The sequence below is a fragment of the Acinonyx jubatus genome, chromosome E3 (genome assembly GCF_027475565.1).
Source record: "Acinonyx jubatus isolate Ajub_Pintada_27869175 chromosome E3, VMU_Ajub_asm_v1.0, whole genome shotgun sequence".
NCBI lineage: Eukaryota > Metazoa > Chordata > Mammalia > Carnivora > Felidae > Acinonyx > Acinonyx jubatus.
This window is the reverse complement of record NC_069398.1, coordinates 39,967,183-39,988,868: the sequence shown is the minus strand read 5'-3', so window position 1 is coordinate 39,988,868 and position 21,686 is coordinate 39,967,183. Positions and strand designations below refer to the sequence as shown.

The following is a 21,686-nucleotide window of genomic DNA, read 5'->3' as shown; positions in this document are numbered from 1 at the left end:
GCTGGGGTGGGTGAGGTTGGCAAGAAGCCAGCCCAGCCCTGCCCTGCCTGCTGAGCTGTCACGAACTGGACAGGGCCACTCCTGCCCTCACAGCTCCAGTGCCAGGCCCCTCCTGCGATGAGCATCCCCGCCCTCAGGCCTGCCCTTGCCCTTCCCACCGGGTCCAGAGCCCCAGGCCCACGGCTCAGTCACAGGCAACCTCTCCCTGAGCTGGGTTTGACTCTAGCATCTCTGGAATCTGGGTGGAATGCTCCAGTACAGGGAGAGAGAGAAGCCTTTGCCAGACTCTCAATGGACGAGTTGTGTCTTCCCAGAACTAAGGCTCTTATCAGGGTCACAGCAGGTGGTGGTAGGACCAGGTCCTGCGTCATCTAGAATCTTCCATCTCTGCTCCCTCAGCACCTGTCCCCTCTGGCCGCTCCCTCCCTGAGGCACCCACAGGGTGGAAAGGAAGTCCCAGAACAGGGCTTCTGGGTGCTGCGTTCTGGGGGTGGGTGACCCAAACCAGGCACAGGATGGTTCCCAAGCAGGGTGGCTCAGCTCGTGGCACGGCCAAAACAGAAACTGTCTTTGCAGCTCAATTTTATTGTTTCTTTATAAACTTCCTCTCACATGGAGGAATATATTGTTATAGTCATTAGCTTATCTCTTTTTTTTTTTTAAACTCTATGCTAACAGCAATGGAGCCAAGAGGAGGAAAAACATAAGCTACGATAGAAAGGCACTTAGAACCTGTTAAAATACTGATATCCTGGAATGTGCAACAACAAACCCACAACAACAACACGTACACCAGCCCTTTCGAGCCTGGTCTATCACCGAGTCACATGCTGAGCTAATGTCACCTTCCAGTGCCCTGTTCCTCTGCTCCCTGGGCTTGAGTCTCAAACCCCTCACCCCCAACTGGGGATTTAAGGCCTGGGTCCTGGGTGGGGCCCGAAGAAAGGAGACCAGCTCCCTCCTGCTTTGCTCACAGCCCCTTCAAGGGGCAGAGCCAGCACTGCGAGGCCCTGTCAGGGCAGGCTGGGTCAGGGTGACCCCTCTAGGACAGAAGGGCAGTCCAGGAAAGGGTGGGGTCTGCAGGCTTGCTAACCACCCCGCTGCTGGCCTGCAGCTCCCAGTCCTATAGCAGGGGAATGGAGTGCTTGGTCATGTGGCCAAGGACCGGGCAGGCCTTGGAGCCAGAAGTCCTGACTGCCAGGCCAGCACCTCCCAGGTGGCACCAGGCCACCTCCAGGGAGGAACAGCAGGGGCTCAGGGTGGGGAAAGCATATGTGCTGCGGCCCCAAGGCCTGCTAGGGTCAGGCTGTGGGCTGTAGGGCATATGGAGCACCAGCATCCTTAGCTTATTCTGGCCCATGCCAGTGAAAGTGGGGGGCAGGGGGGTACCTCTAGGACAGAGGCTCAGTTGGGAGGAGCCAAAGCCAAAGGAAACAATCATGTTTTAAATCCAGGCACCTTCCTCCAGCTTCCCCTCCCCAGGCACAGAGTTGGGGCCCTCCCATGGCCATCCCGGTTCGCTTTACCACCCCCAAGCCCGGGGCTTTCTGTCCATGGCCTCTGGAAAGGTCCCATGCCCAGCACTGGCCTGGAGCCCTACCCCTCCTGTGTGCTGGCTGTGACTTGGCACCCCCAGAATTGGGGCTGTGTCCTAGCCTGGGGTTGTCCCCAGCCAGCCTCCCATCTCCTGACACCCTGCAAGCTTCCATGGTCCCTTGTGTGGAGTGGCACTGCCCTGGGCCAATCCTGGTCCCACTTGCCCCCTGAGCCAAGCAAGGGCCCAAGGTCCTGGCATCTCTCTTCCTCGCTTAGGGCTTTGCTCCCCACATCCCCAGGACTCCCTGAAAGGAGAGGGAGAAGGCCCAGTAGTGAAGGGGCAGGTGAGTGGTCAATGGGCCCCTCACTTTGGAGAGTGTCCAGCCTGGACAAGGGGCTGACCCTCCATGCTGGCTCTTTCCGGACAGGCTAGTGGTGAGGGGCAGCTGGCAGAGCGGGCCTCCCTCTCGGAGTTTGGAGGCGCCTTGTCATAGGGATAAGGTGGCTTTTTCCTGTGGCTTTGCCTGCGTCTGTCTTGCTCTCCCTCTGGAGGGTGGGCCAGAGGGAAAGGGGTCCAAGAAGCCCCCAGAGCAGGGGCCCAGAGAGGCTAGGCAGGACGGGAACATGGCTGGCAGGTGGTCATGGCAGGGAGGGGGCAGGTGACCTACCCAGGCTGGTGACTGGATGAGGGAGGTCCTGGATGAGGGAGGATGGTGGAGGGCCAGGGCATCTGAGGACTAGGTGAAGGAGAGGGCAGGGGGTAGGCTGGAGGTGAGCGAGGCCTCAGCACCCAGGAGCACAGCTCTGCCTGGCTAGCAGGACCAGCTTCCCCTCCGGAGCCTGGGACACCACCAGTGACCTTCTAGCACCATCCTTGCTGCCCAGCTTGTCTGGGGCTGGGTCTGCCTGGGGGACACAGCCAACCAGGCCCCAGGGGCAGGAGGACATTATTGCTATTTCGCAGAAGAGTTTCCGTTCGTCGGGGGCAGGGGGCCGGGAGCTCCTAGCTGGGCCGCAGGTAGCTGTCCACCAGGCGGGTTCAGTTCACCACAGCCGGCTTGAGCAGCACGGAGCCTGGAGGGATGACCACCCAGCCCGGAGCGAGTGCCTCTGGGCTGCTGGCCGCCGAGCTGACGCCCGTGGACAGGTCCAGCACGGTGCCCGGCAGCAGGGGGAGTCCGTCAGGGCTCGGCCGGGAGCGGCTGTTCTCAGTCCTCTCGAGGGGTGTCTTGCGGCCCTCCACGCCCAGAGACCTGGCTGGCACTGCCACGCGCCCCTTCTCCCCCTCGGCCTTGCCGCCAGCGGAGCCAGCGAGGAGGGAGACCACAGGCAGGCCCAGTCCACCAGCCCCAAAGGGTGAGGGCAGCAGCGGGTTCTTGGCCAGATTGAGGGGCAAGACGGGGCCCGGCAGCCCGGGGCCCATGCCCCCTGCACCCCCACCGCCCCCGCTATTGCCACACGCCAGGGCGCTGAGGTCAAGGGGGCCGGGGGCCAGGGGCAGGGGCAGGCCAGGCAGGCCGGGGCCTCCAAAAAGGGCAGCAGGGTTGGGGATGATGATCTGGGCTCCGCTGACATAGGGGCTGCCATCGGGGGTGGGCAGCGGTGGCTTGGGGGGCGGGCGCAGTTGCAGGAGCTCTTGCTGCTCATGAGACACGAAGTGGCCGTGGGCCTTGATGTGCTTGCGCAGCGAGCTGGGGTCCGTGTAGCGCTTGTGGCAGCCGGGCATCTTGCAGTAGTAGGGCTTGTCCACGTAGTGGGTGCGCGTATGCTTGAAGCGGTCGCTCGAGTTGGAGTAGCGCTTGTTGCAGCCCTCGTAGGGACACACGTAGGGCTTCTCACCTGCAGGGCAGTGCCGGCGTGAGGGGCCTCTCCCCAGCCCAGCCTCCGCGCTCCCCCCGCTCCCCCCGGCCCCAGAGAGCTCCTGGAGAGTGGGGACTCTCTGACGTGGGCGGTGGCGTCCCTGGCACCTGGCACGAGATCTCTCCCCAGCTGGGGGCAGCAGGGCACAGGCGCTGAGCAGCCGGCCTGGTCCCTGGTCACACCCCAGCCCTGCCTGTGGCCTGGTGGTGTGCCCTCGGCCTCGGTCCCGTGCTTCAAATTGTGGGTGACAGCGACCACCTCCACCGGCAGGACCACACATTTGCTTCCACACTTCCAGGAAGACCCTGCTGGGACGTGGCCCACCGTGAGCGCTGCAGGAAAGCTCGCCGGGCTGTGTTCCGGCTCTGGCTCCGGAAAACACCTCCACATTTACTAAACGTTGGTCGGGGAGCCACTTCTAGGCTCTGAGCCTTTGCAGTGTGGCCGGCCCCAACCAAGCTGTGCTGTGAGCGTAAAACACACGGGGTTTGGGGGGGGGGGGGATACACACCAGATTGTGATTCCACAGACTTCGTGCAAAATCTAATGTCTCATTGACAGTCTTTTAATATATCAGGTTTGAGAAAATACATCATTGCAATTCATTTCTTTTCTTTGTACTTTGTGTAATGCGGCAATGAGGATGGGTTTTTTTGGTGGTTGGGAAATTTAAAGTCAGGTATGTGGGCGTGTCACCAGGCTGGCCCCACCGTGTGCTTGGGCAGAGCCAGGAGGAGGCACACGCCGCCTCACAAAGCCTCACAAACAACAGTGCTGAGTGCCTCTGAGTGCGGCGCCTGGAGATGTGTCTGTGCCCCAAGGGCGGATGCAGAGGGGACCCGCGGGAGAGGCTTCGCCCAGAAGTGGCACTCGCAAAGCGACAACTGCACAGTGAGATGCGTCCCTCACCCCTTGACTGCCCCGGGGCCAGCCCTCCAGCCCAGCCACTCACCGGTGTGCGACCGGTTGTGGATCTTCAGGTTCTCCAGGCGCGAGAAGCTCTTGCTGCAGGTGGGGCAGCGGTGTGGCTTCTCATTGGTGTGCGTGCGGATGTGGATGAGCATCTTGTACCTGCTCCAGGGAGGGCACGGTGCGAGGGGGGGGGGAGGGGGGGGAACCTCGACTCAGTTCGCGGGACTCCGGAGCCCCTCTCCCCCGGCCCCCCTCTCGCCCTCCCTCACCTGGCGTTGAAGCCGCGGCCGTGGCGGGCACAGCCCTCCCAGTGACAGCAGTACCCTGCGTCCTTCTCGGGCTTGACGTGGTAGTCGTTGACGTGATCCACCAGGTCCTGCAGGAGCTCGAAGAGCTGGTTACACTGCGGGGCCGGGGAAGGTTCTGAGTCTATCTACGCGGGGCTGTGCACACTGACCCCGGTCTTCCTGGCCACCCCCCCACTCACCTTGGCCCAGCGACACACCAGCTGCTTGGGCAGGGGTAGCTCTGGTGAGAGGCACTTGTCCTTGGGGGCGGTGAGGAAGGAGGAAGCAGGCAGGTGCAGGGCCCCCCCGGAGCCCAGAGGCAGGAAGAACTGGAACGAACTGGGGACGCCATCCAGATAGCGCAGCGGCTGGAAGTCCTAGGGGGAGAGGGGAGGGACAGAGCTGGTCAGTGCACCCTGCTGGGCCAGCAGGTCCCCACCACCCCTGTCTCCTGTGGCGGGTTGTGTCCCCCATGAGGACATGTCCCAGTCCCAACCCCCTGTACCTTGGGTGTGACCTTAGTTGGAAATAGGGTCTTTGCAGATGCAGTCAAGGTCATACTGGATTGGGGGGCACTAAATCCAGTGACTGATGTCTTCATAAGAGAAAGGGGGATTTGAACACAGAGACACAACAGAGGGAAGAAGGCAAGGTGACACCAGAGGCAGAGATTGGAGTGACACAGCTACAAGGCAGGGAACGCCGGGAGCCAAGAGAAGCTGGAAAGAAGCGAGGAAGGATTCTTGCCAGAGCCTTGGGAGAGAGCACAGCCCTGTCGAGATCTCGATTTCAGGCTTTAGTTTCCACAACTGTGACAGAATAATACATTTACGTTGTTCTAAACCACCCAGTTTGTGGTCCCTTCCAGGAAACCAATACACCCCTTTCCAGAGCCCTTATGCCCTCCTCACCGGGGCGGTGGGCACTGCAGGCAGGTCCCCATTGCCCTGGCGCTCAGGGGACAGCGAGCTGCTGCCATTGGGGGAATCCAGCCCAGATGGCGGTGACAAGCTGAGGTCCACCAGAGGGGCAGCCGAAAAGCGTCCCTCTACCTTCTCGGGGAACTTGGGGTTCAGCAGGAAGCCTAAGAGAGAAACACTGTTCAGAGGTGCTGGGGCTGAGGGTCCTGTGAGTCTCCCGCCACGACCCTGGAAGCAGATGCCACCCTCACACCCCTGGACCACCCTGGGACCCCACGCATCTAGCAGCAGGTTGCGCACCTGACCAATGTGGCCCGCATCACCATGAGAGTTCAGACATCGGTCAAGATAAAGAGTGGAAAGTACCCATTGAACAGGAACTTGAGGCCAGACCCCTGGCTTCCTGTCATACTGGTAGGGACCTTTCGGACTTTTCCTGGGCCCCTTCCTGATTCACTGCTCCCTTCTGGAACACCAGGCGTTGGGGCCAGGATGCCTCCAGAGCCTTACAGCTCACATGTGTAGGTCGGGTTTTCAGGGTTCAGTGGAGGCAGAGTGGGAGTCCTGAGCCCCAAGCACCCCCTAAGATCTTGCTGGGTTCGGTCCCCAATCTCTACTGACCTGACCTCAGAGCCCAGGAGTTGGGTCACAGGGCCTTGTCACTACTTGTGAATCCCCTGCCCCCCCCCCCCCCTTACCGGCCCCTCTGTGTCCTCCCGGAGGCCTAGTTTGAATCCTGGCTCTGCTGTGCTAGCTTCATGAACTGGGCAGGTCATTTGCCTCCCCCTGGGGGCAATGTCACTTCCAGAGACAAACTGCTAAGGATAAATGGACAGAGCTCTAGGCTGAAAGCTGCTAGGGGCTGTGGACATCCTGGTGGACACACCCTAGATATTCTTCCCACTGCCACGGCTTCACTGGGACCCGAGACCTCCCTGCCTACCGGGGGTGCTGTACCTGAGGGCGGGGAGCCTGGAGAGCCTGGGGTGGGGCTGTCGTCCACCAGGCCGAGCTCCCTGTGCAGAGCTCGGTGCCGGACTGCACTCAGCGCCCTCTCACGCTTTTCTCTCGCCGCCCGGAGCTTGGTGATGCTCAGCTTCAGGTCGAGCGGCTCGTCCAAGGAGTGCATGGTGATGGGGGGCTGGGTAGGAGGTGGCTGCAGGCAGCGGGGGGATCCCAAGCTGGTTTTCAGGCAGGAACCTGGGAGAGGACAGGAGCTGTGTTGTGAGACTGTGACCTCAGGCTTCTCCTCAGGCTGCACCCATTGAAGCCCACAGGGGACGGAGCATGGATGTCCCGCAGGGCCATCTCCCTGGGAAGGGAGGCCCTCTGAGTGGCTCTGGTCCAGGGGGCAGGAGGAGAGCCAACCACCTACGGACAGCTTCCATGTCCGCTGCCCTCAGGTCTTTTCTGGAGGCAAAGCTCAGAGAGTCCATTCAGCCATGAAACTGAGTTTTAGAGACACTGCCTCAGGTCACAGAGCTAGAAAGTGGCAGAACTACCAGGTTCCAGGCCAGATCTCCCTGGAAATGGCCAGCCATGTCCCAAAGGTTATTTCTGACCGAGGGAAAAGTGCTCGGGATCACATGCCCGGTTTGAGCCTGAAGACCCAGAACCAGACCAGAAGAGCAACAAGTATCTTCCAAGGCAGCCGGGAGTGGTCCCTTAGCTACCAGTTGCCAAGGGCTCACTGTGCTGGGCCCAGGCAGCTGTGACCACCTGCAAGGGAAGAGGGCTGAGAGTGTGTCTCGGGCAAGCTGCAAAACCTGGCCCAAAGGATGGGGGTGCAGACAGGTGGCCTTGCCTCCCAGGTGAGGTCCAGAGAGGTGCCCATGGGCCTGGGACCCAGAGAGCTCTGGACCGCCACCAGGGGGCAGCTGGGGACTGTGATCCAGGCAGGCTAGCCAGGGACAGGGTTTGGAGGGAAGTGGACCAGCGCTGGTGATTAATAATAACCATATATATATATACACATACACACACACATATACACACACACACTTTTTCAGTGGCGATGATATTCTTTTATTGTAAGTTCTCATGCTGTTATTTTCACTACTTCCTTACAAATTCTCAATGGTGTCATTTTCTTCACGTACAAATGACAGGAGAGCAAGATCAACTCTCTATTCCAAACTCAACCTTTTTCCAGGGGCAACCTTTCGCATGTGGTCAAAAGTGTTTCCTTGCATTTGTTCATTGAGAGGATCACACCCTGAAAATCTATCTGCTGAACAAGCTAACACTGTGAGACACTCTACATCATTCACCAAATCCACGTTTGCATAATTCAACACAGGACATCCCTGTAACCACCACATGGTAAATGACCGTATATTTCAGTGTCTGTCAGTCTCTGCCTGGGAATCGGAGTGGCCCACACATGTGCAGACCTGCTTGATGCAGCAGGAAGGAGGAGGGCAGCCCCCATGTCCCCACTCATCCTTTTTCCAGGCCAGGCACCTCAGCAACTTAAAACAGTTTTCTCTGTTTTCATGTGTCTGCACTGACATGCTCCACGTCTGCCAAGACCCTCCAAACACACAGGGAACAAGGCAGCCCCCTCCCTCGATTAGGACCCTCTGCTTCTAGGACATCCCAAGACCCCACCAGCACATGGCTGATAGCAGAGCTCACGGAAGGGCAGCTGCACTTGGTGGTGGGGCCCCATCTGTGACTTGACTTGTCCCAGTTAAACTGCATCAGGTGGGAGCAGTCAGATCTGTCTGGATTTGCCCCCCAGGCCATGTAGGGCCAGGGACTCCCAGTGATGCAAGCAGGGCTGGCATCAGGCTGCCACCCTGTCCTTTAGGAGTCCCAGACCCAAAGTGGGCAGGTGGGTGAGTGACAGTGATGGATGGATCTGGGCCCCTTCCACTCTCCCTCTGGCTGGACAGGGAGCTGCCCTCTGCCTGACCCCCCTCCCCCAGTTATGTCTGTCTGTGTGTCTGCCTGTTCCTCCACCTGTTTATTTTTAGACACAGGCCCAGTCCAACCTCCCTGAAGCTCCTCTGTGCTGGGAGCCTGGAAGGGGAGGAAGGAAGTAAATATTTATGCTGATTAAGAATTCAGGAGCCAGGAAGGGCTGGTGGCCTGGTCCTTCAGCTGGCCTAGGGCCACAGGCCTCCCCACAGCCTCTGTCTCCATCCCCCACCACCAACTGGACCTTCTGGAGAAGGGGACCATGAGGGCAGGATGGTTTGGAAACTGGGAACTCAAACTGACACTTCCATTGGTAACCCTGCCCAGGTAACATCCTTTGGCATCTGCCCTACTGGCTTCTGCCCCAGGCCAGAAGGGGTCCAGGGAGGGGCCCTAACCTGTGGGTCACCTTGTTCTGAAGACCTGCGGGAGTCACTGCCTCAACCTAGAACTGGGGAGGGCCCTTAGAGGAGCCTGTTTCCCACAGCCGGGCAAGCACAGCACCCAAGGTGGGAGTGGGGACTCCAGCAGCCCCCTTAATCAGCAGGCTCAGTCCCCAGAGAACCACCTCCTGCGTGCGCGCGCGCGCGCGCGCGCACACACACACACACACACACACCTTCCTGCCACTGGGTTCTGCCCCCGGAGGCAGGGGTTCATCTGGATGGAAGGCAGAACCCAGCCCAGAAGCCCAGCCCCCCACTCCTGGGGAAGGAGCGAAAAGCCACCCCACAAGCCCACACTTCCCAGCACACCCAGCCTCAGGCTGGCCCCACCCAGAATTTTCCTCCGAAAGGTGGTCCCACACCAAGGGGAAGACCCCCATGACCGGTCTTCCGTCCTGACCTTAATCAGCCTCAAGGTGTCCCCTGCCACTTCCCACCCCCAGCTTGCAGGGGCCATTTCTGAACTGGGGCTCTGCTCTTTGTTCCGGGGCTGCGTGGAGTGGGGAAGGTGAGAGCCAGGGTGGCACGCTCCCGGGATTCTGAGGCGGTCGGCATGGCCTGGAACCCTGGGGGCTGGCGCCGTGATCACTTCCGGAGGCCAGCCACGCCAGCACCCGATTCGACGCTCTGGACAACCAGGTGGGCTGGGGAAGCGGGCCCCCGACCCGTTTCCCAGAGGCGGCCAGGGACGCTCCGAGGGGTGACGTGCCCGGCTCGGAGGGAGCAGGCGAATTTCGGAACCAGTGGCGGAGCCCGGAGCCCGCAACAGCGGGGCAGCGACGCGGCGTCCGGGCTGCCGGGAGCGGGCGGGCGGGCAGAGAGGCGGCGCCGAGGTGGTCGCGCCGCCGGGCGCCGCGCCGCTGCTCCAGCTGCGCAAGGAACTAATTAGAGCCCAGGGAGCTGGAGGAAGCGGGGCGGCGCGGGGACCACCGGGGCGGCGGGGCGGGCGCGGGACCCCGGCCGGCCTCCCCGCGGGGCGCGGGACCCCCCGGGGCCCGGCCCCCGCCCGCCGCGCCCGCCCCGCCGGCCCGGCCCAGACAATGGCCGCTATTGTGCGCCAGCCGGCCGCCGCGCGCAGACGGCCCCCAGCTGCAGCGCCAGGCGAGCGCCCCCGCCCGGCCCGGCCTACCTGGCGGCCGAGCCCACCCGCGGCGGGCGGGGCGAGCGCGGGGGACGGGGTGGGGGCGGGGGAACGGACTCCACCAGGGAGCTGTGGCCTGGGGTGGGACGCACGCTGGTTGGAGGTGGGGGGCGGTCAACATCCGTCCAACACCTACCATGTGTCAGGCACCAGCTGTCCATGGATTCTTGGAACCCTCTAAAACCCCTACTGGGAGTAGATGCCCACGACGACCATGGGGAAACTGAGGCTCGAGCTCACCAGGCTCGGGAGTGGGCTGGACTCTGCTGTGGATAAAGGCCCTCCTTCCCACCTTGGAGGAGGGCGGCTGGTTGGCCAGGGAGCTTGGAGGGGTGCCTGTGTGGGTGGAGGGGATAGCTAGGCATACCCACCCTGAGAAGCTCTCAGGGGCTCCTTGCAGAAGCGAGAGAGAGAGAGAGAGAGAGAGAGAGAGAGAGAGAGAGAGAGGTCAGAACTCTCTGTATGATGGGGGCTCTCCCTGCACACGCCACAGCAGCCTGGGGCCATGTAAGAGTTACCCCTTATTCCCAAGGCAGTCCTGAAACTGCCCTTTGGTCAACCATGCCCATCTAGCTAGAGTTTAGGGACAAGGGCCCAAGATGCACCTCTCAAAAGTCCAGTGGCTTTCTTGATATCTCATGTAAAGGGGAAGTAAGTCCCTCCCCCCCACCACCACCACTTGCTCCATGGGTTCCCTGGTGTTCGGTGACTGGGTCATCACTATCAACATGCTGTTCTCATAAATGGGGAAACTGAGGGCTGGAGGGGGAAGCAAGCCCATTGCAAGCCATGAGCGAATATTACATTACAACAGGACCAACAGCCAGCTGTTGGTGGTGAGGCAAAAAGCCAGCACCTGTTAAAGCAGGTGGTGGTCATCTCTATTTTACGGATGCAAAACCTGAAACTCAGATTAAGTGACCTGTCCAAGGTCACACAGCTTGTCGGTGGAAGGACTGGCTTTCTAGCCCAGGTGAGTCCAGAAGCCCATGTTCACTATTGGCCCCTCCTGTGCTCACTGGGGGAGGGGAGGCGGGGGAAGGCAAAGGTGCTCCAGCCGGGCACACCCTCCCTGCCCAGGGGTTTGTGGGAGCTAGGTACAGAGCCTAGGAGGGGCAGCAGCAGTGGGTGGGTGTTGGAGGGGCCAACTCTGGTGGGGGGGTGGTGCACAGGGAGGCTTGGAGAGCTGAGGGCAGATATGCTGCCAAAGCAAACGGCCCCACATTCCTGGGAACTGCTCCGGCTCCCTCCCTGCTCTGGCCAAGAGCTCCACCCTCCTGGCAGCCCAGCAGCAGGGGCTGGGGGCAGGGGCAGAGCCCATGTCTCAGCACCCCCCCCTTCCTGACCAGGCAGCAGAGCACGCTCCAAGTACGGGTCAGACCACCTGGGTCTCCAACTTGGCTCTGCTACTTCCTGCCCATGTGTCTTAGGGCAAGTCACTTCCCCATCTGAGCTTCATTGTCCCCACCTCTGAAATGGGATGACAGTAATAGTAATAAGACACCCCTCACTGGGTTTTGGGTAATGATGCACACATCCTATAATTTCTTAATGTCTCCCATTATTATGTAATAATCATCAGTTAAAACAGTGCTGGGCACATAGTAGGTACTTGATCAGACTTGTTGAATGAACTGTCACCATCGCTGAAACCTCCAAGCTTTGGCTGGTCTGGAGCTGTGAGGACAGCTGAGTGGGGATCATGATCATCCCTGCTGTACCCAGAGACACCAGAGTCTCACTCTCACCTGGGCCCACATGGCCTTCATTTTACGGTGCAACTAAACAAGCTTGTGCCTCTCAGAAAGCTTCAGGCCTCTGCTGTCCTGTGGAGTGGCCACAGCTGACCCTAGCCACCTTCCAGAGCCTGACTGCATCAGAGACAGAGGGAGGCCCTGGAGAGGCGGTGTGCGGTCCAGGAAGAAGCAGGCCTCCTCCCGGGACCCAGGGGAGGGGCTTATCCTGAGGCCTCTAGCAGCAGGCCCCGGGAGAGGGGCCAGGGCAGGCAGTACTTCCTGGAAGAGCAAGGGGGTTGCCCTCCCTGGGAACCTCACTCAGCAGGCAGGCCCCTCCCCCACCCAAGGTGGGCCCTCAGCCAGCCCCCTCCATCACCCCCCCCCAGACTCCCCTGGGAGGGCAGACCCCACCCAGGTGGGAGTGCAAGTGCCCCAAGTGACCCCGCCAGGGATGAGGTCTCTGCCCTCAGCTCTGGGGGCCTCAAGAAAGCCCTCAGCTGGGCAGCACCTGAACAGGAGTGTGTGCCAGGATCCTCACTCTGGCATGTTTAGATAGTGCTACCCAGAGCCAGGCTAGCTGGTCCCAGTCCCCTGAGCTCCCACCCCTGCTGTGGGGCCTCAGATGGGTCCCTGCTGCCCCCTCTGAGCCTTGGGTGGAAACATAGGTACAATATAAGGTGCCCAGCTCACTAGGGAAGGTGGGGACTCGGGATGCCCCGCAGGGAGAGCCTGGCCCAGCACTTGGTACACGGGAGGTGCCAGCGACCAGTAGCCCTGAAGATTCTTGTTCCTGGCTCTGGGCTGGGGGTGCCCCATGCAATCATTTGGCCTGCCAAGCTCACCCAGATAGTTCAGGCAGTGCTGAAGCTGGAAGGCTCACAGCTGGCTCCCCCACCCGCAACACCCCTCACCAGTCCTGGCTTCCCAGGAGATGCACTTCCTTCCCTAGTGCCACCAGGCTGGGGGGTTAGGGAGGAGCAACTCCCACACGGGCCCGGCCCACATGTGCACACTCACACAGATGTGCTGGCCTGCCCAGCTGCGAGAGCCAGCCTGGCACACAGGCCCCCCAGGCCTAGTGGCTTCTAGGCCCCCATCTCACAGCCTCCACCCCCTACTGCCCGCCCGCCTGCAGCCACCTTTGCACAACTATGTCTGGTATTTTCCTGTCTGCCCAGCTTGCGGGGTAAGGGGGGGGGCTATGAGCACTGCCTGCACCTGGGCCTCAGCCAGGGGCGAGCCCGCCAAGCAGCCCCCACACCCGCCCCCGGGGTTGGGAAGGGAAGGGCTGGGCCCAGGCTGCCCAAATCCCTGGGAGGGGCTGGCATGGGGCTGGGGGAGCCAGACAGGGACACACACCCTTTGAGGCCTAGGCAGGAGGAGGCCAGGCCCTGCTAGGCAGCACTGCCACTCATGGTGGACAGGCAGGGCTGGGCACCCTGCCAGAACCCTCTGGGGCCAGGAAAGGCAACGGCCAGTGTCCCATAGGACATGGACGGGCACCCAGTGCACCCGGACATACAGGCATATGCATGCATGTCACACCTGTGCTCTAACACCGTACACACAGGACATAGCACGGGACCGGCATCAGGGGCTGGGACCCAGGAGTGGGGAGGAGCAGCGGGGATGAGGCCCAGTCCCCAAAGGGAAGGAAACCCTGCACTTCCCCAACTGAGTCTGGCTGCAAGACAACCCAGTGAGTACCTCCCGAGTCTGGGGGGCGGGGGGGGGGGGGGCTCCTGCCCACGGCCCATCCCTCCCGCTACCCTGGGATGAGCACCAGGTCCACTGAACAGCACCTGCCAGCTGCGGGCAGAGGCGGGCAAGGCGAGCTGGACTTTGGCCCTTCCCTCCCTCCGCCTCATTTACCCCATCGCTCAGTTACGCATTCCAACACCAGGCCCTCCACCCAACTCAGTTCTGGGGCCCACAGGTGAGCGAGGATGAAGGGCGCCCCGACCTCAGTGGGGGCAGGCTTGGGGTGGGCTGCTCCCGAGAAGAGGGGATGTGGGGAAAAGTGCTGGGGCAGACTGAGTGTCACATCCTAACTTGTTTTGTTTTTAAGTTTATTCATTTCTTTCTGAGAGAGAGAGCGCGAGTGAACACAAGCAGGGTAGCGACAGAGAGAGAGAGAGAAAGAAAGAGAGCGCCACAGAATCCAAAGCAGGCTCCAGGCTCTGAGCTGTCAGCAGAGCCCGACACAGGGCTCAATCTCATGAACCAGGAGATCACGCCCTGGGCCAAAGTTGGGCGCCCAACAAACGGAGCCACCCAGGGGCCCTCTAACTTGTTCTGAGAGCCAGACAGGCCAGTCTGCCGCCCGCTCACCATCTCCATACACCCTCCCGGCCCTGCAATTCGGCTGTTACCCTTCCCATTTCCCAGAGAGGGAGGTGGAGGCTTTGAGAGCTTCAGTCATCTGCTGAAGTCACAGAGCTTATAAGGAGCACATCTTGGGGTTCACTTCCAGGCCCCAAAGCCCACACGCTTTCTGGGCCCAATGCTGCAGAGGCCTGGGGGGTGGCACCGGCTGACCTTCAGCAAACCTGCCTCACCCAGAAGAGGGGGCCCAAGAGGGAGGCTGGGCCAGGACCTGGAGGGCACCGGGGAGCCACAGAGTGTTCCACACAGAAAGTGCCCTCTTTCTTTCCAGCCCAGAGGCTCCTGTCCCCAGGCTCTTCCCTGCAGCACCTCCTTTTTCAGGATTCCCTTTCTCCCACGAGCTCAATGCTTGCTCACCTCTTGGGTGCCAGGTTCTGGTGATAACCTTCCACATTCGCATATTCTCCTCCAGCTCCCAGCCCCCTCCTGCCCCTTCCTGCAGCAAGTCTTTCCTGATTCACCCTGGCCAACCTCAGACTCTTGCAGCTGTACATGGGCTGTTCTTCCAGGTGCCTGACAGCTGAGCAGAGGACCTACTTCTGTCCCCAGGCTGCTGAGGGAAACGTTCCAGCCCTGTAGCGGCCCTGTGCTGCCTGCCACATTCATCTGGGGTCCAAGTCCTCACTAATGCCACAATGTCACCAGCTTTTTTTTTTTTTAAGTTTATTTATTTTGAGAGAGAGAGAAAGGGAGTGTGAGTTGGGGAAGGGGCAGAGAAAGAGGGAGAGAGAGAATCCCAAGCAGGCTCCTCACTGATAGAGGGGGCTTGAACTTACGAACCATGAGAACATGACCTGTGCTGAAGTCGGATGCTCAACTGACTGAGCCACTCAGACGCCCCAGTGTGAACGGTGCTTGAGCACACCTTGGGTGCCTGGCCCACACACAGAGTGTCATATGCGCTGCCCCCGACCTTTGGCCCCAGGCACTTACCCCTGCACCTGTCATTCAGAGCCTCATTCCAAGAAGGGAGTCCTAGAGCAGGTGACGGCCTCATGGAACAGACAGACCACTGTACTTCTTCCCACGGCCCCCACACTGAGCTCACTCCTTCCACCATCGGGAACGGGGCAGGGATACAAAGTGCTGGGGGTGCAGAGCCAGAAAACAGGCCTGCCCCACTCTGATGTGGGCAAGGCTCTGAGCCTCAGTTTCCCCACCCAGGAAGGGAGAGGGCTGGCCTAAAGTGAACTGGAGCCCCAGCACCCTAAGCACTCCCTGAACAGCACCAACACACCTGCCCTCTGCTTTTCCTGAACACCTGGCACTCAGTGACCATCTCCTGAGTGAATGACTCCATTTGTGGTACCCACCAGCCAGGTGAGGTGGGTACGTATGGAGGGGCTGAGGCTCAAAGCAGGAAGTGGCTGGCCCAAGGTCAAGGTGAGGGGCAGGGCCTGGGCCTTGACACAGAGGGTTCTTTCTCCCTGTCCAGGGCAAAGGACCCGGGAGCAGACCTGGACAAGGACAGGGTACCAGCAGTGCCCTGGTTCAGCTGGGATGACTGGAAGGGCCTAGCTCCCCCAGCTTCTCTGCTGCCACTTCCACCTGGTGCCCGCATAGAACCCACCCCAGAGTTGCCTTCGAGCAGGCCCAGCAGGGGCCCTGCGCTGAACTCTGGACTCCTCCCCCCTCCTTCCTCCCTGCCACCGCTGCCCCCGCCCCTCCCCACTTGTTCACTCTGGGCAGCCGAGCAAGTCCAGAAGCTGGGGGAGGTCTTCAAACCCAAAGGGAAACATCCACTGAGTAGAGGCCTGCCGGGCCTGGCCTCCTTTGAGCCCATGTCCGCTCCTAGGACCATGCCGCGTGACCACTAGGTATCCTGAGGTGGTGCTGGGGGCCTGTCCTGAAAGAGGGTGGGGCTGGCAGGCAGACAGAACTAGGGGTGGGGGGGACTTTAGAACAGACAGGACAATGGAGGGCCCCACAGCCTAGGGGGAGGAGGACATCACAGCTCAGGGGCAGTCAGCCCGCAAGTGTGGGGATGGGGGTTGGGGGTTCTGGATGCAGGAGGTAGTAGCTCAGGGGAGAAATGGCTCAGGCAGGCTGGGACTTGCCAGCCAGACCCAGATGGACGATGGGGAGAAGGGAGGGAGAGAGGCTTCCTCCGGACGCAGCTGCCCCCACGTCATGCCCTCATGCCCCTGCAGGGGATGGGGGTGGGGGTGGACAGGAGTGGAGCTGAGGGGATTCCCTGGTTGAACCGGCATGTCAGGGGCCAGGGCCTGACGGTCTTAGGCTCTAGTCCCCCTCTGTCCCTCCCTGACCCCAAGTGACCCCAGGCCAAGCCCTCAAATCTCTGAGTTTCAGTCCCCACACACACACCCAGCCCCCACCGGCAGCCTCCTCACTCCCAGGGTCCCAGCGGGGCACTAGCCTGTGAGTGCATTTGTGCAAAGGAGACAAGACCCTCCTGTCAGCTGGGCAGGATTGTTTTCCCAGGGCTGACTCAGGCAGCTCAGCAGTCTCCTGGGGCCTCTGTAGCCTCCCACCCACCCTTGGCCATGACTGGAGGAGGGGGCCAGGGGCAGGTCAGTCCCCTCCCCAGACAGCCATCTGCCAAGGCGGGAGTACGTGTGCACACACATGTCACATGCTCCATAGTGGGGCCCTCCCTGTGGCGAGTACTACCTGGCTTCCCAGGCATTGAAGACAAAGGGCCTGAGGAAGCCCCTGCCTCTCCCCTCACCCCCACTGGAAGATTCTCAGGCCATCAGCCCATCCCCCACCAGGGGCATCTGGAGCAGATGGGAAGTCCTCCCCCCACCCCAACACTGGAATCACTTCACATCCCTGTGCCCCCCAGGCTCCTCCCGGCCTGACCACCAGTTAACCAGAACCTTCCATCCCATCTGGGAGGGGGAGAAGGAGCAGAAGGCCAGAGCTCCCGCCCCTCAAGATGCCCAGAGCCAAAGCTTCCGCCCTGCCTAGCCTGAGGGAGCTTAGAGAGAAGCATCCTAGCCAGGATGGGAGGTCAGGCCTCCGAGGCTCCCCGGGACCAGCTGTTTGGAGGACCCCACCCTGGGAGGGTCCCATAGCACCAGAGCTGGAATGGGAAGAAGGGCCGGGGACCCCTATGGACCTGGGCCAGACCTCACCTCCCCCGTAGAGCGGTCTGCAGCTAAGGCCAGAAGGGTGCCCGGGAAAGGGTGGAGTCTTGGGGCCCATTGTCCACAGCTGCTGGGGCCAGCTTCGGCTCCCCTCAAGAGCAGGGTCCCCTCTCATCTCAGGCTGGGAAACCGGCCACAAGATAGCCCTCCCCCAGCCATGGCAGACCTGGGAACTCGGGCCCAGAGGCCCACTGGCCCTGGTCCATCCTAAGCTCAGTCCCTTCATTTGTGAAATAGTGAGCACAGGATCCTCCTCACAAGATTAATGCAATTTCAGGTGACAGACGTCAACACCTGCAAAGTTCGCTGGGCCACTGGAGGCACTGTGCTGATTTTTTCAGGGAGTTGTTCCCCCTGTGAAGTTCTATTCCCCATCCACTTCACCAATCCCACCCCCACCTCCCCAGGGACCGAAGCTGGCATATTTTTATTAGTTGCAGCGACAGCAGGGGTTTCGAGGGCAGAGTTGGAAGCCAGAGAGAAACCTGGGACTTTTCTAGGCTGAGGCCTTACATAGGAACCCCTAGCAGCACATCCTTTCCTGCTCTGGCATCAAAGCTTCAACCCCAGCCAGTCAACAGAGCACTAGAGATCCTAGGAGACGTTGAAAATGCTGAGTCCCTGCCCCTAGCTCCACCTGAATCAGAATTCACCAGGGTGATGCTGGAGCCACTGGGGCAGATGTGTCCCAAGGGCCTTGCAAAAGCTGTGGTCCCCCACACCCAGGCTAGGTGGCAGGCTGGGGAAAGGCTATGTGTCCCATCTCAGAGAGGTGAAATCCCAGACATATGTCCGGGCCGCCCATTTCTATGACCCTTTCACAAGGGAAGCAACCAGGCACGTAGGATCTGCATCTTTCTGGCTGGCCCTTAGGTGCCCCCTCAGCCGCCAGGAACACTCCCCACCTCTGGGTTAAGGTGGGGGGACCACCTGGCACCTTCCACGGGTCACCCTCTGGCCTCAGTCATCTGTGTGAAATATAAAATGACAATAATAACCCTGAATGGAGGAAGGGGTTGAACAATAATCCTGAATAGAGGGAGGCTTCTCGGCAGCCTCGGAAAAAGCAGGGCCCCTATTCCACCCGGCCCAGGGCCTCTCCACTGCAAGCCCAGTTCCCCACTCGGGTGAGGGGCCTCCACAGTCTCCCCCTGGAACACAACCCGGAGAGGCATCCGGTGCGGCAGAGGAGAGGCGAGGGCAGCCATCTTGTCCCCTCAAACCCCAATGTGCCTCCCAGCACCAGGGCCCCACCCCAAATGCCTCCCAAAGAGCTTAACTGCAGGCCCCAGCCCCAACATCTGGTCCCCCAGCCACAGCTGTCGCCACCCTCCCTCATCCTGGGATTGCCCCAAACTCTGCCCGGCACCCCGTCCCCACCCCCTCGCCCAAGTGGGAAATTCGGATTCCAGGCAAGTCAGGGTAGCTGAAAATGCACATGGGAAAATGTCGTCAGGAAAACACATTTTTCCTTCTATACCGCGGTTCAGACCCTGGGAGGATTAGGTGGCAGAAGACACTCCCACCGCCTGGGGCCAAGGCCAGGCCAGGGAAGGAGGGGAGAGGAGAGTGGGGGCCGCAAGGTGTGGCTGAGAGGGGTCTAGGCTCCCCAACAGGCCCCGAGGAGGGGCCCTGGCAGAGCTCTGTCTTCCTGCAGGCCAGTGTGCCCTCCAAGGGCACTCCCAGCAAGGGGAGCCCAGGCTGAAAGCATTGCTGTGGCTACCCGTTTGCAGCTGGCTTTTGAGAAACAACAAAAGCTTTGGGGGGACGCGGTTCACACGATTGTTTGAAATGAGGTTTTTGGATGTCTGTGGCATCCAGTTATTCATACTGGCTCCACCCACAGATAATTGAGAGTTGGCTTTTGTTGGCCTGACCCCCCTTCTCAGTCCCCGCCCCCCCCCCCCCCAAGTCTTCTCAGGGACTCCAGCTCGGGAAGCTCACCTTGTCTGACCTCTTTCTTGGTTTTGCAGATGAGGAAACTGAGACCCAGAAAGGGGAGGAGCCGGCCCAAGGACCCCAGGGAGTTGGTGGCCTGGCCAAAACTCAAATCCAGGACATCAGATTCCCAGGCCAGGGGCTTTTCCCACTCATCCTCCAGGCTGTGGCCTGGCTCCAGCGAATCCCCCAAAGCCACTGACTCCAAAAGCAGTGGTGCCTGGAAGTGGGGTGACTCACTGTCTGGCTTTCTGGGGCACCCCCTCCCCATCAGTGAGGGAAGGACTGGCAGGTGTCCCTGTTTAGAGAGCCAGAAGCAGGGAGAGGCCCCCCAGGGGACCTGGGCCAGGGTCACCCAGGGGCCGAAGAGCCCCAGCTGGAGGGATTTAACACCAAAGGTCAAAGGTCACAGACAGGGAAGGGCGGGCAGGCACTAGGGGTCAGAGGGTCAGCACTAATGGCAGCTCCGGAAAGGAGGGGGAGGGTAAGGAGCTAAGGAAAACAGGGCTGCTTCCAAGGGGTCCCCAACCCCCATAAACTGTGCCCCAATCCCCTGGCATCTGCCTCTGCTTGGCTGGTTGCAGAGAGGGCCAAATAGAGCTCTGGTGTGGGGTTGTAAAATGGGCTGGGCTGGAGCTTGGAGAGGGGTGTCTTGGGAAGGGCTCCCCAGGTGCAGCCCCTCCCCCAGAGTGGGCCAGGGCCAGCTGGGAGGCCCAGCCCAGACCCAGAGGGGAGAAGGAGGAGCAGAGGGGGAAGGCTCCGAGGTCACGGGGAGGGATGGAGGGATGTGTGGGTTGGGCTGGAACAGCTGTGGCACTGTGGCACAAGGAGTAGGGCTTGGAGAGGGCTGGGTGGGTGGGCAGACTTGAGGGGCCAGTCTCCCCTTCCCTGCGTTTGGGAGCTGAGGAAGGCTGGGGGGAGTGGGGGGGGCGCAGAATGTCTCCTAGCTGCTTTTTAGCTTCAGCGAAGCCCCACCTTTCCTCCAGGATGCCAGGACCAGGCGTGTGAGACCCTCAGGATGGCTGCCTCTAAAGACCACAGCTCGGCCCCTGTCCCTGGCCTAAACCAAGAGCCACGATGAGAGCCCAGGCCTTGGCCAGGTCCTGGGCTTCCCTGGCTGCCCCCTTGGTGTCAAGCGTTCCCTTCAGAGCCAAGATCCCAGGCTGTGATGGCCGGGGGCCCAGGGCTCCTCCCAGGATCTCTTCCCGCTTCCCAAGCCCCAGGGCAGGGCCAGGATCCCTGCAACCATCACCGCCTGGGGGTGGCCAGGCCAGGCGGGCCCTCCTGGACCCGGGGACAGGCGGCATGCTGCCCTGCTGTGGCCTGAGTACCCGACTGGCCAGGGCAGAGTGCCAGGGGCTCCAGGTGCCAGCTTGGATTCCAGCCCCACTCCAGGGGGCCTGCGGGGAAGCAGGGTGCCGGCATCTCCCTCCCTCGGGATGCACCTGCCTCACCCCTCCCCCACTCCCTTCAGACCCTCCTTCAGGCCGGCTGGATACCCCTGCCCTCATCACTTTGCCAGGCTCTTCTGCTTCCCCCTGGGCGGCGATGGATGAAAAAGTGCCATACAGGACTGCAGTGTCCCAGTCCTGACGCGGCAGTACCCCCTGTCCTGACCCCCAGGGACGCCTTCCTTCCCCTGCCCCCCCAGGAAGGGCCGGGGCTGGCCAGGGGCAGCAGCGGGGAGACTTTCCGGGACAAGGGAGGAGACACCTTTCAAACCCCGTCCTAGAAACAGCCCCAGCGCAGCCGTGGGAAGGGGCGGCTGCCCGGCTGCCCCAGACAACTTCGTGCCCAGGCTCCGGGGGACCCCTCTCACCCCGCAGCGCGCCCCCACCGCGGCCGCCCAACTTCCCCGCCGAAGTTTGCTCCCGCCCCGGGCCCGGCCGAGGCTCGGCCCGGCCTCCGGACGGAGGGAGGGAGGGAGGGAGGAGAAAGACGGAAAGACGGAGAGACGGAGGGACGGGGCCGGGGAGCCGGCGAGGGAGGGAGCGCGCGAGCGAGGGAGCGAGCGCAGGGGCCCCGGCGAGGGCTCACAATGGCCCGGGGCGAGGCGCCGACGCGGGAGGAGGAGGCGACCCTCGGGTCCCGCAGCCCCCGCGCGACAGCCCAGCCCCCCCGCCCAGTCCCATCTCCACCGCGCGACGCCGCGGGGCTTCCTACCTCGGCGGCGGGGGCGGTCGGGCTCCCGGCTGCGGGCTCCGGCGGTCTGGGGGCGGCGGGGGAGCGAGCGGGGGAGGGGCCGGGGCGGGCGGGGGCCGGGGCGCGAGGCTCACGCGGCGCGGGCTCCCCTGGCACGGCCGCCCGGCGCCCGGCCGCTCCGCCACATCTGCAGCTCGGGCAGGGAAGGTGGCCGCGGCGGCCGGGCCGTGCGGGGATGTCTTAGAGAGGGAGGGAGGAGGGAGGAGGGAGGCGGCGGGGAGGAGGGCCCGGCGAGCCGCGGAGGAGGGGGGAGGAGGAGGGGCGCGGGGGGCGGCCTCGCTCCCTCCTCCC

General features: G+C 61.7%; 1 protein-coding gene across 7 annotated transcripts; it reads right to left on the bottom strand.

The window, feature by feature from the left end:
• Positions 1 to 565: 565 nt before the first annotated feature.
• GLIS2 (GLIS family zinc finger 2) lies at positions 566 to 21,481 on the bottom strand. Of its 7 annotated transcripts, none has more exons than XM_027043344.2 (8): positions 21,357 to 21,481; positions 6,473 to 6,715; positions 5,507 to 5,679; positions 4,796 to 4,972; positions 4,578 to 4,711; positions 4,349 to 4,470; positions 3,504 to 3,704; positions 566 to 3,375 (listed from the first exon to the last, which is right to left on the bottom strand). In XM_027043344.2, exons 2-8 carry the CDS (start codon positions 6,642 to 6,644, stop codon positions 2,576 to 2,578), a joined length of 1,779 nt encoding a protein of 592 aa, XP_026899145.1. In that variant the 5' UTR covers positions 6,645 to 6,715; positions 21,357 to 21,481; the 3' UTR covers positions 566 to 2,575. The 7 variants fall into 7 exon arrangements, with proteins under 7 accessions (XP_026899145.1, XP_026899142.1, XP_026899144.1 ...); XM_027043341.2 differs by lacking the exon at positions 21,357 to 21,481 and adding an exon at positions 10,161 to 10,669; XM_027043343.2 differs by lacking the exon at positions 21,357 to 21,481 and adding an exon at positions 10,161 to 10,440 and having other exon boundaries at positions 3,504 to 3,701.
• Positions 21,482 to 21,686: the final 205 nt, after the last annotated feature.

What these genes read in the sequence shown, in the direction of transcription:
- GLIS2 (XM_027043341.2), bottom strand. Translation starts at nt 10,185, where the DNA reads ATGGACAGCTGGTGCCTGACACATG. An exon ending in TGGTGTGTCGCTGGGCCAAG is followed by an intron (nt 4,712 to 4,795) that starts GTGAGTGGGGGG and finishes CCGGCCCCGCAG; the next exon opens with TGTAACCAGCTCTTCGAGCT. An exon ending in GGGGAGAGATCTCGTGCCAG is followed by an intron (nt 3,376 to 3,503) that starts GTGCCAGGGACG and finishes ACTGCCCTGCAG; the next exon opens with GTGAGAAGCCCTACGTGTGT.